This window comes from Neodiprion virginianus, chromosome 4, assembly GCF_021901495.1.
Source record: "Neodiprion virginianus isolate iyNeoVirg1 chromosome 4, iyNeoVirg1.1, whole genome shotgun sequence".
NCBI classification, from domain to species: domain Eukaryota; kingdom Metazoa; phylum Arthropoda; class Insecta; order Hymenoptera; family Diprionidae; genus Neodiprion; species Neodiprion virginianus.
The window spans coordinates 12,924,196-12,942,022 of NC_060880.1; the positions used below are offsets into that span (position 1 = coordinate 12,924,196).

At 42.9% G+C, this 17,827-nt stretch overlaps 2 protein-coding genes across 5 annotated transcripts in view; both read left to right on the forward strand.

Annotated features, from left to right (window-relative positions):
* The window catches only part of LOC124303006 (transmembrane protein 8B-like), a 498,471-nt gene that overhangs the window by 379,101 nt on the left and 101,543 nt on the right, over positions 1–17,827 (forward strand). The gene's annotated exons all lie outside the window — the stretch shown is intronic.
* Positions 215–16,814, forward strand: LOC124303011 (uncharacterized). The gene is made up of 2 exons (XM_046759679.1): positions 215–1,087; positions 16,804–16,814. The coding sequence occupies exons 1-2, from the start codon at positions 240–242 to the stop codon at positions 16,805–16,807; spliced, it is 852 nt and encodes a 283-aa protein (XP_046615635.1). The 5' UTR covers positions 215–239; the 3' UTR covers positions 16,808–16,814.

Consider the following 17,827-nt stretch of genomic DNA (forward strand, 5'->3'; position numbering starts at 1 on the left):
GATGTCCGCTCAGTCCGCTTGTGTTCAACCTGCTGCTGGCGGACTTAGAAGAGGAAATGGGGAGAGGGAGAAGGGTTGGGGGGGTGGAGTTAGCCGGCGGCAGGGTATGCACTTTAGCCTATGCAGATGATATAGTGTTACTAGCGGAAAGTGAAGAGGAAATGGAGGTAATGATTAGGAAGTTAGAAAGGTATATGGATAGGAAAACGCTGACGGTAAATGTAGGGAAATCAAAGATTATGAGATTTAGGAAAGGAGGCGGTAGAAGGAAAAACATAGATTGGAGATGGAAAGGGAAAAGGATAGAGGAGGTGAAAGAGTTCAGCTATTTAGGGTATAGAGTAAAGTGCAATGGGGGACAGGAAGCACAGGTGAAAGAGAGAGTACGGAAGGCAGGGGTAGTAATGAGGCAGGTATGGGGAATAGGAAAAAGAAGGTTTGGGAGGGATTGGGAAAAAAGGATTTGGTTATTTGACAGGCTAGTATGGACGGTAATAGAGTATGCATCGGAGATATGGGGGTGGAGGGAGTGGAGGGCGGTCGAGGCGGTACAGGATAGATTTTTGAGATGGACATTAGGAGTGGATGGGAGAACACCGGGATATCTAGTAAGGGAGGAACTACAGAGGGAGAAACTAAGGATTAGGGCAGGGAGAAGGGCATGGAATTTTGAAAGGAAGCTGGAGCGAGGGGAGGGTAGCGAGTTAGCTAGGAGATGCTGGGAAGAGATAAGGGACAAGGCAGAAGCTGGGAGGCAGGGATCGAGGTGGGAAAGAGAAAGGGAAAGTTTCTTTGCGGAAAGGGGAGTAGAGAGTAGAGAGGTAGTCGCGAGAAGGGAGAGGGGCGAGATGGAGTTTAGGGAAATAGAGGAGAGAGAGAGGGAAGAACAGAGAAAAGAGAGGTGGGAGAAAATAAGGGAATCGAGGTACAACAGATGGTACAGGCTAGTGAAAGGAGAAGGGATACCAGGATATCTGGGAAAGGGATGGGGAGAAAGCAGGTGGATAAGGGTGGCAAGATTTAGGTTAGGAAGCGAGATGAAGGAGGCAAGGTACTGGGAAGAAGAGGAAAAGAGAAGGTGTAGGGTGTGCGGGGGGGAGGAGGAAACATGGGAGCACGTATGGGAAAGGTGCGTAGGCTGGGATAGAAGGGAGGAAAGCTGGCAGGAGGTGGTGAGGGAGATGTTAGGTGAGGAGGGGGTGGGAGAAGTCTGGATGAGAGAATTGGAAAGGATCAGGGATGTACAAGAGAATGAAAGAGTGAGAGATGAATGGGAAATGGAAGTCGATTAGGATAAGGACGAATTAGGGAATAGAATAAGGTAAAATAGGATAAGGTTAAGTAAAGATAAGGATGAAAAGTAAGAAAAGGATAAGAGGGAAAGTAAGGGAATGGCAAGGCAATGGCACAGGACACAGGCAATTAGAAATTAAGTAAATTAAGTAAGGATAAGGTAGGAAGTAAGAATTAGGGTAAGAATAGGTTAAGAAAACATGTAAAAAAAAAAAATATTGTAAAGGAAGAGGAAAAGGGAAGTCCTTGTAACCCCAAGGGGAACAATAAAGATTACTACTACTACTACTACCACCGACCTCATATCGTGTTATGGCGCGCACTATCAGAGTCAGGTTTTATCGTCACACTTTATCCATCTTTTCAAAAATTTCAACAATCATAAAACAGAACGCAATTCAACATCAAAGAGTAAAGAACATAATTAGGCATCCGACAGTGAAGAACCATTCTCGATAACAGAACATAAATTAATATCGAAAAGTACAGAATTAAATTAAACTCAGAATCAATACCAAATTCAGGTACAGGCCAAGTGAACTGAAATCAAACAAACTCTTCGATTCAGAACTTTAAACTCAAGTATTGTTCTTGCAACTGTAATTAAACAACCTTACGAGTTAATGAGACATTGCTAAAAGCTAACATTGACAATTGATCGAAAAGAACTTTCTATATGTTTATAAATGTGTATTTCGAATGAAAGTGTCTGTGTACAGAGAATTATTCCAATCACGCATAGTGATAGTTGGTACGACATAAAGTGATCGAATTCACATATCGTGAAGAGCTGAACAAAAAACGTGACCGAACCGAACAACAAAGTTCACACGTATGGACATCGCAAGATTTGTGAATCTGATTTGTGAAGATATCTCGCAGACTTTCTCCCAGAACGTAACATAATTATAATTGTTTTTTAATCATCTTAGATATGATAGTAGATATGCTAAGCGTGTTTTGGGTCACCAAAAAATGTTTAAATCCGCAAATCGACCTTCTACGTATGCGCAACGGTGGGAAATTTGAGATCCGCGCATGTAGAATTCGCACACGTACTCGGCCCAGACATAAACCTTTTTCTAGAATGTTCGATTCTTGGGGATTATCCCCCCTTCTCCACGTTACTATAGTTTTACTCTCATCAAATAAAATTCCCTAGATGTACTCTCTATGTTACCATAGTTTTATTCTCATTCGATAGAATTTCCCAGACTCACGCGTTGTAAAAACGAGTCAGCTATAATCAACCTTGACGATAAAGACGGTCCGGGAACACACTGGGTTGCATACAAGAAACGCGACAATAATATCGATTACTTTGACAGTTTCGGCAACCTTCAACCACCCTCAGACCTCATAAAATACCTCAGCGTTGGCAGCGTCAAATACAATCATGAGAGGTACCAGGATTATGATACATTTGAATGCCGACACTTGTGTCTGAAATTTCTAAGTGGTGAGCTATATAAACATGGTGCGTGATTCGTCAAAGTCAGTCTACCACTCGCAGTCATGGATGATTCGTTAACGTTAACGATTTCGGGAACCTCTTCGATACTCGAGGCACAATATTTCCCACCGATAGAACTTGCTCGTGATAAAAGTTATGCTCTTGGCTTGGTAGAATTGGTAACCTTTAATTCGATTCCCAACGTTGATGTCGGTCACAATAAAATTTACGTAGCTGACAAAGTGATCACCATACCTACCGGCAGCTACGAGATCGAGGACAAAGAGAAGTATCTTCAAAACGTGCTAAGAAATACAGATATCAGGCTCGCCATCAAACCCAACAATAATACATTACGCAGCGAAATCACATGCAACCACACGAATAACTTTGAGCCGAATGATTCCATTGCTCAACTTTTGGGATTCACACCACGTGTATTGGAGGTTGATAAAACTCACGAATCAGACGTGCCTGTAGCTATACTCAAGGTCAACGCGTTGCGAGTCAAGTGTAGCATTACAACGGGCGCCTACGTCAATGGACACAAAGTACACACTATTCACGAGTTTTTCCCGACCGTCCCACCAGGATATGAGATCGTGGAAGTACCGTCGCACGTCATTTACCTTCCGATCACCGTCAAGACCATAGATCACGTTCAGCTCCGGTTAGTGGATCAAGACGGAGACCTGGTTAATTTTCGTGGAGAAGTTATTACTGTGAGACTACACATCAAATCGCAATAAACGATGGGAATTGTATATAACAGACTGTCAAAGAGTAGGTATATCAGTAAGTCGACATGCCCCGATCAAGTCAGTCGTCGATCGATTCCCAAACCGCTAACACCTCGAAACGTGGAGTTCCTGATAGCTCTGGGTCTGAAACTGACACCTTTTGGAAGAGGAATTTCCGACAAATAAAAATCCGATTTTGCTTTTTTATCATCTGCTACGTACCATGGAGGAGGAAATCTTGAGCATTCAAACACCAGTCGTCTTTGACGAATCCGTTGCGCATTACGAGATTCACGCTCACAAACCTTACGCCTCGTCAACTCTCAACAACAGCGATGAAATTCGAATCACCGTGCAGCATCAGGATTTATGCATATTACCCAGCAAAAGTTCGGTACATATCCACGGACGACTCCTCAAACCTGATGGTACAGCTACTGTGAACACACAGCTCGTAAACAACGCCATCTGTCATCTGTTTGAAGAAATTCGCTACGAAATTAACGTAGTTGAGGTTGATAGAAGCAAGAACGTTGGCTTGACAAGTCTCATGAAGGGTTACGCTTCCCTGCACCCTGGTCAGACTTGGCTGATGGAGAACGCTGGATGGCTCGATGTAGAAGAGAAGAAAAAATTAACCGATGCCGATGGTAACTTTGACGTACTGATACCGCTCAGCATGATATTGGGTTTCGCCGAAGACTACCGCAAGATCGTTGTCAACGCTAAACATGAGTTAATTTTGACGAGATCAAAAACTGACGTCAACGCAATCATGCAGACTCAGGAGGAGGAATTCAAAATCACGATCAATGCAGTGGAATGGCTAATACCGTATTTGAAACTCGCGGATCAGACAAAAGTTGACCTACTTGTTACGTCCGTGGGTAGAGTTTACTCCTGAGCGGAAGGAGTAACCTGGTTGGCTTCGCTTTTACGTTTCAAGTCAACCGGAAAGCAGGATGGGATTGAATAAACTGGAGTATATTGATATGTCGATTATAAGTTTATTCCGTAAAACATGAGATAGCAGTAGGAATGAGTTGTGTGTTGCGAAAAGATATATATGAAGGGTAGATGTGGAATTGTCGAGTGTCAGAATAGGAGTGTACCTCGAGACGTGAAACGTACGGGTGCAGAAAAGGTGTGACATGCTAGGAGTAGGGAATGGAATTTGAAGAGTAAGCATGATAGTGAATAGCGTGAGACTACGTAGAGATAAGAGGACAGGACAGAACTGTGGGAGAGTTAGCGAGTAGGAAAAATAGAAAGAAGTGGTGTGTTGGACGTAACACCCCCCCCCCCCCCCCCCCGTCAGAAAGAGCATAGCGGTAGGTATGGTCCCGAATATGGGAAGCAAGAAGGTGGAAATGTGAAACATGATTTTAAAGTATGTGCTTAAAATTAGTTTTACAATTATTCTTATTATAGGTAGTGTATGGTTTATATTCTGGATTACGTATGAGCGTAAGGCATATAGTTATAATACTATGGTTACATAATGTTGTTTAAAGCTAGGCGCCTAGGGTTAATGCGCATGGAAGCGGGTTAGTACACTTAAGCCTAAACAACAATTTTTTTTTTTTTTTTTATATGTCGAGATACAGAGTTTGACCTATTTGTACAATGATATCGGTTATGAGTGTAGATATATTTTGGGCTAATTTTAAACTAAGGGTATAAGATCGTCACTACAATTATTTTAGTGCAGTAGTGTACACAAGTATTTATTTTATTTATGTCTGTTTGACAGCGCAACAGCAGATCTTGATAGCAATATAGTAATTGCCTATTTGTAATAAGGTTTTCGTAAGGTGGGTGGGTTTAAAGAAAGCGGAGGTGGTGTGTGAGAAACTGCATGATGGGTTTCTACTTCGTTGGGAATGGGTAGGACAGAAGAAGTAGGTGGGTGAATAATATTCAGCTCGATTGGATTGTCATACCCTGTTTGTATGGCTCTAAATGTCTGGTTCGTCTTTTTTGTTTTGCAATGTGTGCACAGAGTAATGACCTTGCCGAGGCATGAGTGACGGTAGAATAAGTATAGGGTTGCGAGAGATAGCAAACTAACACCGCTGTAAGTAAGAGTGTCTTTGATGTGCAACATATAGCGCTGTGTGCGGTGGTGTGTGCTGATATCGGTAGCTTGTTTTGCGATATCCTGCAGCGATAGTCCGGTATTGGCCAAGGCATGTATATCTATGTGCGAGGTTTTGTGGAGTGGGGGGATTGCAATTAAGGATAAGTCGGTGGAAATATTAAAATCAAGACTGAGGGATACTTGACTTAGATCCAAGGTAACTTTGGGGACGTAGGAGAGGATCTCGGTAGATTGTGAGCGTTTCGAAGTTTTGAGAGTGACCTCAGAAGTACTAGCCGTACATAGGTCGTCTAGGGTGATAATGCCTGAACCGGAAAGTGTGACACGAGAGGTCTGGTCATTTGGGCAGAGAGTATGAGGAGTCTCAGGAGTGGAAGCTGAGAAAATCCAAGAATTAGGTGTTGATAATTCCGTCCAGTAGGTTCCATCGAATGCGGTCAATCTGATATCACATTGTTTTGAAATTTTTCTGGACGGGTTCAGAAAAAGGTCTACCTCGCAGAGTTTGTGAGTCGACGGTCGGAAAAGCGGTTGTGTCAACTTACATATGAATTTTCCTAAGGATAAAATGCATTTACTAAATTTGGATTCCGAGATTTGAAAGTACGACGCTCGGTTAAGTGCTATAGCTATGTAGTCGCTGCCAGGTTAAATGTAAGCGAATTTGTTATTTGCAGAGTCGTATGTCTGTCTAACGGGGACGGGAAGCAGTCGGTACAGGTCAAAAGCCTCGGAGTTGAGCAACGGAATAGATATCACATAAAGCAGTCTGGGTTCGTAATACGCTATGTCGATTTTAGAGATTCGAATCAGTTCTTCAGCGTAATTTGGATCCATTGGAATAGGAAACTCTATTTGTGGTCTGAGTGACTGGATATGTTTAAGACTGGAAATAATTTGTTGTGGTGATAGAATTTTAGGGTGGACGATACCTTTTTGAGCGAAGAGGATAGCGTTTACTAAGCTGGACAGGTCAAGTTCATATTCATTCAAGTGTCGGTCCAGGTCAATTAGTCGGTTAAGTAAAGTCGTTCTGAAGGTATTGTTGGCGATTAAGGCTTTTGAAATAGCTGCATTAGTCGAGAGGGCCGTGAGTAATTTATGTTGTTCGCGGTCGTGGCTTATCATGCTGTCGATTTCTTTCCCGTAGACGCCCAACGTTGACTGTACGATATTTGTCTGTTTGTTAAGCAGGGATGCTAAGTGTCTACTGTCGTTGTACAAGTTGTCAATTTGTTGGTTAAAATATTCTCCGTCTTTTACGTCTAGCGTGCCGAATGAGGATTTTGATACGCTACCAATGAAATCAATCGCGCCTCGTCTTCCGCGATGGTGGGCTAATTTAGCAAGTTCGGAGTGAGTGGATTCGCCTGTGCGATGGCCAACTAAATATTCTATTCGGTTTTGGTATAGTTTCATGGTTTTTATTCTATCAGCCAACATTTGAATATGGTCGCCGGTGTAACAGTAGTTTTTGGCGACAGAGCATTTACCTTCTATTATGGTTAAGAAATCTGATGCTTGGTCAAGTCGGTCGAATAAATATTGGAGGTCTATGTAGTTCAGCAAAGTCCATTCTTTGTTATATGTACGTAGGTCTTGCAATTGTTCGAAGAAGATTCCCGGGTTCTGATTCAGTTGCTTAATCGCGACGTTAGTCGAATCGTCTGTCGTGCTGTCGAGAGCACTGCACCTGCAACGATATGCAAGAGTATGAGACGTAATGTAACGCGATCGCAGGCAATATGGTAGCATGCTATTGTCGGTTGTACTGTAGTAGCTATTGAAGGGGTTAATGTGGGATTTTACTATGTATGTGCGATTTTCAGTTTATTGAGATGAACTATTTTAGTTTTGTTTAGCGTGAGGTATATTTCGGCGTTAACGTCATCTATTATTCGTTTGATTACATACGGGCCTTTATAATGATCTTGGAATTTTGACCTTGTTTCGTTCAATAGGTAGACAGTTTGTCCTACTTCAAATCGTTGTGGGTTAATTGTTCTGTCGTAGTGTTCTTTACTTTTCTGTTTAGCTTGTTTCAGGTTCAACGCGGCGCGTTTACGGATGTCTGTGAGATTCGCTATTAGATCGAGGAGGAATGTATCGTATGTATGCGTGGATGTGTTGCTTAGTATCGCGTCTGTCGGTAGTTTAGCTTCCGAGCCGAAGATCAGCTGGTGAGGTGAATAATGTGTACTGTCGTGTTTTGCTGTATTATATCAGAAAATGGCGAAACGTATGAATTCATCCCAGTCTTTACCTTCGTTGGTGTAATGTTTGATGTATTCGGTAATTACAAGGTGACTTCTTTCTAATGAGCCGTTTGATTGCGGTCTATAGGCGGTTGTTCGTAGTTGTTTAATTTTGAAGAGTTTACAAAGCTGTTTGATAACTGTGCTCATAAAATTCTGTCCTTGGTCTGTAAGTATTGCTCGAGGAGCACCGTAACGTGTAATGTATTCTTTTGCGAATGCTGCGCCTATAGTTTTGGCGGTGGCATCAGGTAAAGGGATGGCGTCCAGGAATTTTGTCAAATTGCATTGTATCGTCAAGAGATATTTGTTGTTCGATTTAGTAAGGGGTAGAGGTCCAACAATATCTAATGCCACTTTGTCAAAGGCTTCTGCGGGCGTGTCAGTGATTGCCATGGGTAATTTTGTTTTGATCCTGACTAGTTTTTTCCTCTGGCAACTGCCGCAAGATCTCATCATATTTTGAATTTGCTTTTTCATATTTGGCCAAAAATATTTTTCTCTTATTTTATTGAAGATTTTTGTAACGCCTTGGTGTCCTCCGATCAGTGACTCGTGGTACTCTTTGATCATGTCTTCGCGTAATCGTTCGTCTGGTATAATTGTAGTATTTCTACAAAGTGTTACTCGAATGTCTGAATCCGCAAAAATGTGATGAATGAGTTTTTTAAAGATAGATCGTAGAATATCATCAACTCCTGGTCCTGACATGGGGAATAATATGGACCGAATGTCTAGTCCGGACAAGATAATCCTCAAGTTAACTAACGTGTAGAAAATGTCGTCAAGTCTGCCCGGGTCTGATTGACGTGGTTTCACTACGAGGGTAAATATGTATTTGTTGTTTTTCAACCGAGTTTTAATGACGTCGGATATTTCTGGATTCTGGTTTTGAAAGGATTCCATGCTTATTAGATTTCCGTCTATCAACTGTTTTTCCAGTCCTTCTGTCCAACCACAATTAGCTGATACGAAATGAGCGTAATTGTCGCACAACATGAGAAGTCCGTCATTAGTTTCGGTTACGTTGGGTGTTGGTAATATGTCATTTTGATTTTGTATGAAGTAATCTAAGCAACAAAAGTTGTCATTGTCAATATGGGGGCGGTCAGGTTTTCGCTCTTCGGGATTGTCGCGACGTTGTGAGCCTAAAGGTGGTAGCGTTGCCGTAGGTACAACGGAGGCATCGCTATCCATGTCTTCAACAGCTGACTCCGGATCATGTGTCACGGAGTCACTCACCGAGATATCAGTTGGGTAGCGCGAGAGAGTAGAAACCGGGGCATGTCTTGGAGCTGACCTAGTGCCGGTCCGACGCATTGGCCGACGAGTTAAAGGGGGAGCAGGGATTCTGGGTGTTGATGCGTCTGCTTCAGATTCAGAAGATGTCGAGTCATAAGTCGGGTTTTGATAATTACAAATGGTGATCGTTATGTCGGAGTCTTTAAATATGTAATGGATCATCCGATTAACAAGGTTCCAGTCTAACTTATCTAAGCCGCAGCCTAGTCTTGGAATCGAAAGCGATTTGACTTTGTCTTGTTCTAAGCAATTCTTTAGATTTACTAGGGTGTTGAACAGTGTCTGTTCAGTTGGTTTTTGGTAGTGGTATTTTTTGGTTACTAGATTGTAAATGAGGCGGTTACCATGTGGCAGTGTCAATACGGTCGTTACTTCAGGGTCTAGTTGTTGTAGTTGATCTCGGGTGATTATTTTCCAATTGATTAGTTGTCCCGCGACTCCTCGTGATGTCTTGCAGTCTGCCGAGATGCAGTGGGCTAGGTTATCTTGTCTGTCGAGGAGATTGGCGCGTATCTCTTGAATAAATTTACTATGCGTTAATGGTAGGTGGTTAAGATCTGTTACGAATTCCGTGAATCGAGGGGCGTAATTTCGTCCTTTACTGGTAGTGGCTTCGGTTGTCGGCTTATTCAGTGTGTCGGACTGTTCTTCACGTATTTTAACACTACGACCTTGGGGCTTACCGGAGTTTTGGTTTGATTCAGATGAGGTGAGTGGTTGAATTCGTTCCGTAGTTTGCTTGATCGTTTTATCGACTACGATCGGTGCCTCCGTTGCGCTGCTATTGTCAGTCATACTGGCATTTGAGTCAGAGGTACCAGTAGAAGTCGAAGTGTCTTGTAATGCTTTGTTTCGTCTTCGTGGGGAAGGGTTGGTGGATTCATGTGCAGATTTATGCGCTCGTATTGGGTGCTGGTCTACATGTTTCATTCGCTTGTGAGCGCCGGTAGATGAAGATAGCGTATCCGGTTCGCGAGCACGTGTTGGGTGTTGGTGAGCTATTTTGGTGCGTTTGTGAGCGCTGGTAGACGAAGACAGCGTATCTGGTTCGCGAGCACGCGTTGGGTGTTGGTGAGCTACTTTGGCGCGCTTGTGGGCGTCAGTAGATGAGCATTCTGTATCGGGTCGTGGCCGTTTTGAGGTAATAGGTAGAATTCGGAAAGAGTTGACAGGTGGATTTCTGGAAAGCGCGTCTGCGTTAGAGTTCGCTATTCCTTTTTTATGTTTTGTGACGTACGAATATTCTTCCAACTTTAGTCTCCAGTGCATTAAACGAGAAGTCGGGTCCCGTACGTTTTTGATCCACTTTAGTGGTTCGTGGTCTGTTACCAGAGTAAAGGTTCTACCGTAAAGATAAGGACGAAAATGTTTGACGGCGTAAACAACTGCTAAGAATTCTTTTTCGGACACCGAGTAATTGATTTCGGCCTTTTGTAACACCCTAGATGCATACGCGATTGGTAAATCCTCGCCATCTTTGTCTTGACTAAGTATTGCTCCTATTGCACACTTTGAAGCGTCGGTTGTTAGAACGAAGGGTTTTTCGAAGTCTGGATACTGCAGTATCGGTTCTCGACACAGACCATCGCGTCGTGTTTCGAACGCAAATTGATGTTCTGCTGTCCATAGGAAAGGGCTATTCTTCTTTAGCAAATTATTAATAGGTCTAGCAATTTTTGAAAGGTTAGGAATGAATCTTCGGTAGTAGCCTATCAAGCCTAAAAATTGTTTGATCTGTTTAGGATTCTTGGGAACTGGGTAGTTTTTTATTGCTGATATCTTCTCCGGATTAGGTTTCAATCCATTTTGAGTGATGACGTGACCTAGGTATGCTACTTCTTTACGCAGAAATTCACATTTATCTGGCTGCAGGGTTAGTCCTGCATCAGACAATCTCTTCATGAGTTTCCGAAATTTGGTTTCGTGTTCCTCCAAGGATCGGGAGTAAATGACTATATCATCCAAATAGACAAACATATCTGTACCCTGTAATCCCGATAGAACCTGATCCATTAGACGTTGAAAGGTGGATGGGGCATTTTTTAAGCCAAATGGCATTCTAGTATATTCGAAATAGCCGTGAGGAGTCGAAAAAGCGGTCTTTGCGCTGTGATCGGGATCCATTGGAATTTGGTGGAACCCAGAAGCCAGGTCGAACGTTGAGAAATATTTTGCGGAACCTAGCTGATCTAGGATATCGACGATATTTGGTAGCGGGTAAGCGTCGCCAATGGTTTTTTCATTTAGTTTCCGGAAGTCAATGACCATTCGCCACTTCTTTTCGCCGCTAGCATCTGATTTCTTGGGGATGATCCAGACCGGAGAATTGTAAGGAGATGAAGAATGTGTGATAATGTTCTGATCAAGGAGTTTGGTCACTTGTTTTTGTATTTCGTCTTTGTGTACTCTTGGGTGTCTGTATTGTTTGGTATGAATTGGTGCGTCATTGGTAGTAGGGATCGTATGGCTGACTAAGTTTGTATGTCCCAGGGTGTCACCCGGGGGGAAAAATAAATGGTTGAATTCGATAGCAAGATTAACTATTAATTGTTTTTCTTCGTCGTTCAAATGATCCAATCGTAAGTTTTTTTTCAAAATCTCAAGGCGTCTCGAATCGTAATTTGGGGATGTGGGAAGAACGCGATTCTCGATTCTTTTTTGTTTTTCGTGTAAGACCTGTGCTAGTAAGACCTGTCCGCTGCTTGCAGTGCTTGTATGCGTTAGGTGTGTTTTTGCACTGAGCGTGGCGGTGCTTGCGAGTTCATCGACTTCTTCTAGTGTTACGACTGGTCTTCTTATTTCCACAGCTGATTCGTTGGAATTTATTGCATAAACGTAAGCAAACCCTTGTTGGTTGGTAACCAGGGCCTGTCCCAGGAATATGTCAGCGCCTACTTCCAACTGTTCTATGAATCCCGTTTTTACAGAGGGATTCGAAATTTTTAGTGCAATCACCTGAGCCGTTCGTGGTGGTATCAATATGTAGTCTTCGTTTAGGAGTTTGAATGGTTTGCTAGTATTGCTCGGTATTATTTTTTCTGTATCGAAAGATATCGTTGCATTTTCGTTCCGTAAAAATATCGATCCTAAGATTTCGTCTTCTTGTATCGGAAACAGATCGTCGACTATATGGAATATATGAAGGTTGTCACCAATTCGAATGCTAGTTGTTCCTACTACTTTTATTGGCTCATGTATAGCACTGGTAACGTGGATCTGACCTTTGAGTAATTTACACGGAACATGCGGATGTATTGCTCCGAGTTTAATTATGTTTACATCAGCACCGGTGTCAACTATAAATGTGCTGGGTTGTCGTATGAGTTCACCGGCGGTTATTCGAACCTTCGGTGTTTGTGTGACAGATGTTATGAGGATACGCGGTGGTGTTTTTGTGTTGGTTGTATGCCTGTTAAAGGGAATAACGCCGGTTTCGCGAGAGATAAGGTAGTTGTTTTTGAAACAGATAGTCGCCTTTTCCGAACGTAAAAAGTCTGCACTCAGTATACCGTCTTCGATGATAGGGAAGGAGTTATCGACAAGATGGAATTCGTGGCGCGTATTAGCTAACTCGATGTAGAGACTTCCTATTGTTCTGATGGATTCTTCCGTTATCCCTGAAATCTGCCTAATGTCCGTCTTTGTGACGTGGACTCTTGGGTCGATTTTATCGATTTTTAACAAATTAATATTAGCGCCAGTATCTATTATTAGTGTCACGTACCCATTCAAAGACTGCGGGCATTGTGTTCGAATCTGTGGAGGGCCAGATTCTAATTGTACGGAGCTGACGTTTGGTTTGGACGCTGCTCCGGTTTGAGGGCGGTCGATGCGTCCGCGCGGCCGTCCCTGAACTCGTTTAAATGGCTCGCGTTGCCTGAATATTCGCGATGTTGCTTTGCTTCGTATGAAACCTCCGGGTGGACGCCTGTATCGCAATTCTCGTTCGAGTAGTCTTGTGTTACGTAATTAACCCTGAAGTTCGATCGTGAAGGATTTGGTGTGTTATACTGTTGTGAGCGTTGACTGTCATTTCGCGTCTGGTCTAAAGGTTGGTTTGTCGGGTCTCTTGCTCGATATTGGGTATTGGGATTGTTCTGTTGTTGACGATTAGTGTTATTTTGGAAAACTCTTGAATCTTGTTGGAATTTTGGATTATGGGGATATTGGGACCGATTTGAGCGGCACTTATCGTTTGAGTGGCCTTTGCGACCACACTGCGTGCAAGTTGTGTTGTTGCGCTGTCTCGTTCTGCACTCTTCTATACTATGACCTGCCTTCTTGCAGTATCTACACACTACTAATAGGGAAGGTTGTTCAGGACAATATTTGTCTATGTGATCGGTTAATTTACATATACTACATTTTATATGGTTTTGTGTTTCGTAGTTAGTATCACGGTATGAGGCTAGTTTAAGTCCATCTGATAATAGTTTTTCAGTCTTGGTGGCCGTGTCTATAGCCATTTGTAGGGTTTGTGGATTCTCGTGAGCTACTCTTATTTCTAATTCGTCTAGTAATCCTTTGATAAATCTTAGTCTTGCGGTCTCTTTGATATTTTTCTTGAGCACTTGAGCATCACTGATAGATTCTGAGGCATCTATTGATTCGCACGCTTGTCTTAACAGATGTTTTATTCTAGCACCGTAATCTAGAACACTCTCGTTTCGCCTCTGTGCCGATTGTGCCAGGTCTAGCTGGATATCTGGGAGGTGTTGTTTAGACGCGTAGGCCTGTTTTAGGCAGTATAGCAAATCTCGAAGAGAATCCGGATTATCTGACCCTATATATTTACTCGCGTCGCCTTCGATTTTCGTGCGAATGAGTGTGGAGAATAAATTCAGTTCTCTGGCTCAGACAGCTTGTTTTGCGCATTCTACTTCAGTTATGAATTCGGATACGGGCATATTAGTGCCATTGAACGTGGGAATCAGAGCTAATGCATCTTTAAGAGGCAGGTGCGGAAAAGTGCCTTCGGTAGCCATGCTGTAAATTTTAATCTAGGATTTGTCGACTTACAAAGTGAAGATGAAGAGGAGGAACGGAATAAAATGTTGCATTCTTCCGTAAGGATGTTGGTCCAGCGATTTCGTGTCTGTAGCCGGTGATGACGTCGGTGTGCGTTGTGTCGTACTAGAAGTCGTGAAGAATGAAGATGTCGTCGTAGTAGCAGCAGGAGATAGTCTTTCAGCAATATCGATTTGGAGATACGGATTTGTCTGTGACGTTCGTGTGAATCAGAGATCGTTGATTGCGTTAACGTAGAATATGGCTTTCAGAGTGTCTTCAACACTATCACACAGTGGTATTACTTTTTTATTAACATCACTGAGCTTGCACACTTCAGAACCGGTCTATCAGATGGCACTTCATGCGTAGCACACACGTAAAATTGTATCACTGGATTTCCGGAAAGCGAAGGCCGCCGCTGCCACCAATGTTACGTTCGTGGGTGGAGTTTACTCCTGAGCGGAATGAGTAACCTGGTTGGCTTCGCTTTTACGTTTCAAGTCAACCGGAACCCAGGATGGGATTGAATAAACTGGAGTATATTGATATGTCGATTATAAGTTTATTCCGTAAAACATGAGATAGCAGTAGGAATGAGTTGTGTGTTGCGAAAAGATATATATGAAGGGTAGATGTGGAATTGTCGAGTGTCAGAATAGGAGTGTACCTCGAGACGTGAAACGTACGGGTGCAGAAAAGGTGTGACATGCTAGGAGTAGGGAATGGAATGTGAAGAGTAAGCATGATAGTGAATAGCGTGAGACTACGTAGAGATAAGAGGACAGGACAGAACTGTGGGAGAGTTAGCGAGTAGGAAAAATAGAAAGAAGTGGTGTGTTGGACGTAACATACTAAATTTCATTCAGAGAGATCCGCCTATTTCGACGAGCTTCCGCAGTTGGGAATTGTACGAATATCCCTTACTTCCCACAACGTCGAAACACGTTTGGACTGTGAAAACTTCCACTCAGCTTGAAAAACCTCGGTACGTCATTTTGAGTTTCCAAACAAGTAGAAAGAACAAGACCGGCAAGAACGCAAGTCATTTCGATCATTGCAATATCACGGACGTCAAGCTATTTTTAAACTCTCAATCTTATCCGTACGGTAACCTGAACCTCAACATAAGTCGTAATCTCTACGCGCTCCTGTACGAGATATACGCAAACTTCCAAGCTACCTACTACGACAAGAACCCCGAGCCGTTGCTGACAAAGAGTGAATTCCTTCGAGACGTCCCCTTATTCGTTATCGACTGTTCGAAACACAACGAATCTTTGAAGTACGGACCTGTCGACATCGGTCTTGAATTTGAAGCTAAAGCCAACTTTCCCGCTGAAACATCGGCGTACTGCTTGATCGTTCACGATCGTATTGTCGAATACAACCCGCTCAGTGGTGGGGTGAAAAAGTTGGTATAAAAGCTGACCCGTTCCCACCATCTCGCACAGTTCAAAGATGGAGCTCATCGTTGACATACAAGGCTTTCGTAGACCTTTCAACAACACCTTTACATTAAAAGAATTGGCTATAATTTCAATCTACTCGGAAGCATCTCCATCAGTGTTTTTATTCAAGCCACCTTACAAATGGAATTTACTGGACGTCAAATACAAAAGCCAAAATTCTTGGTTAGAACGCGATTTTCACGGCTTACGTTGGAGCTGTGGAACCATACCTTTTGAGGAAGTTGAGCGGACCATTCAAGACAGGCTGTGCAAAGCTCAAGCCGTGTACGTAAAAGGAGAAGAAAAACGAGATTGGTTGCTCAAAATCGTTCCGAAAGTTCAAATCATCGATATGTTGGACTTTGACTGCCCGTCGCTTGAAACCCTGCAAAAAACTTCAGCTGTGTCTCTGAGATGCGACCTTCACACAATACCCAACGCAATCTGTGCAGCACGAAACGTTTGCATACTTCAGAATTGGCTACAAAATCATTGTACTGTCCGGATGGCGAGGCTGTACGATTTGTGTTACTGCGCAGAAGCGTCTACAAGAACGGTCCCGCATTCCTGGCGAATATATCACCCTGGTCATGATACTGTTGAATAGAATTATTGTACTATTTTTGTGAAGTAATTGTCAACCGTACTCTAAAAATTGTACTCAATAAAACTGTTTTTTTAAGGAATATTCATGAAATAATTTTATACCTTCACCTTAGCTCTTAGAAGAGAATTTTTTTCAATACGAAGCTTATGTAAGATTCGACCTTGCTCTCCATCCTTGACCGAGCTGTACTCAAACCGAGTTATGTTTTGCATTCCTAGAGCGATAGTAACCCAACACCGCAGATCCTTGGCTCTGTACCGCAGCTATCGGCCGACCTTGCACTCCGGTCTGAACCCGTCCAAATACTCATCGTAGAGTTCACATTACGTGACGCAGCTCAAAACCCTCCGTCGTTGCTTAGTGGTGTTCGGAGTAGCATTTTCTTAGATTTTTAGACTTAATTCTAGATACAATTACAAGGTACAAAACGTACGTAGGATTAAAGGTATACAAGATGGATAAATGAAAAAATATTCATAATTTCAATCTTTTTTTTGTTTATTGAACGTAAGACTTACACAGAACATTGGATATTTGAATGCGATACTCAGATTATACGTATACAAATTCAAGTTGACCGTACGGTCCGCCAAGATAGCGTAGATGCAACCGTATCTCCTTACTGGCTGTCGTCACCTTCTGGAACAAATCTTCATTTTCGTGGAGGGCCTTGGTCAGTCGGTTGGGCAGAAAAATCGTGAAAGAGTCATCCAAGTCCAGAACGATTTTGTCTCCAAATTTCGTTTCAACCCGACGAACGCCACTGACCCGGTATTCGAAGTAGACTTTGAGGTCCGAGAGTTTTTTCAACGGCAGAAATGTCTCCAGGCGAGCGACTTCGTTCAATTTTGAAAAGTCCATGATCGTTACGGTCCAGTTGTAGGTGCTCGAAATCTCTTGTGAGTTGATTGAGGTCAGATCTGATTTTCAGCAGATGTTTTACTTCTCCAATATTCTTGAGGAGCAGTTCTAGTCGTTTCTTCAATTTACGTTGTTGTTCCAGAGCACTTCTCATTTGCAAGAAGAACAGCTTCACACTGGCGATGAAGTTTTCACTTTTCGCTTATATAACGTTCCCCCAGCACATAATTTGATGGAGGGTAAGGAATGTCACGGGGCTGATATCAAATACGTATGTTTGTGTATGCGCGCGCACCTTTTGGCATTCCAAGAGCGATAGTAACCCGACACCGCAGATCCATGGCTTTGAATGTACCGCGACTATCGGTCGACCTTGGATATCAAACCGACATCCGAGTAAGTGAAAAACAATTCTCGGAACCATTAATTTTGGAATGTCACGTGGTTGATAACGTGGGAAAGGAATGTGAGGTGGTTGATGTTACACGTCAGCGATATCCGAGTGGATAAAAAACAAGTCTCGGAACTATTAATTTTGGAATGTCGCGTGATTGATAAGGTGGGAAAGGAATGTGAGGTGGTTGATGTTACACATCAGCAGTCCTACCGTGGGAAAGGAATTCGGAGTGGTTCATGTTACACATCAGCAGTCCTATCGGGGGAGAAGAATGCGAGACGGTAAAAAAGTTCTCGCTCCCGCTGCGCCCTCTACCGTTGGCAGGCGAGCACTACAGACCTTCGGTCGGTAAGATTGTCG

What these genes read in the sequence shown, in the direction of transcription:
- LOC124303011 (XM_046759679.1), top strand. Translation starts at nt 240, where the DNA reads ATGAGATTTAGGAAAGGAGGCGGTAGAAGGAAAAACATAGATTGGAGA.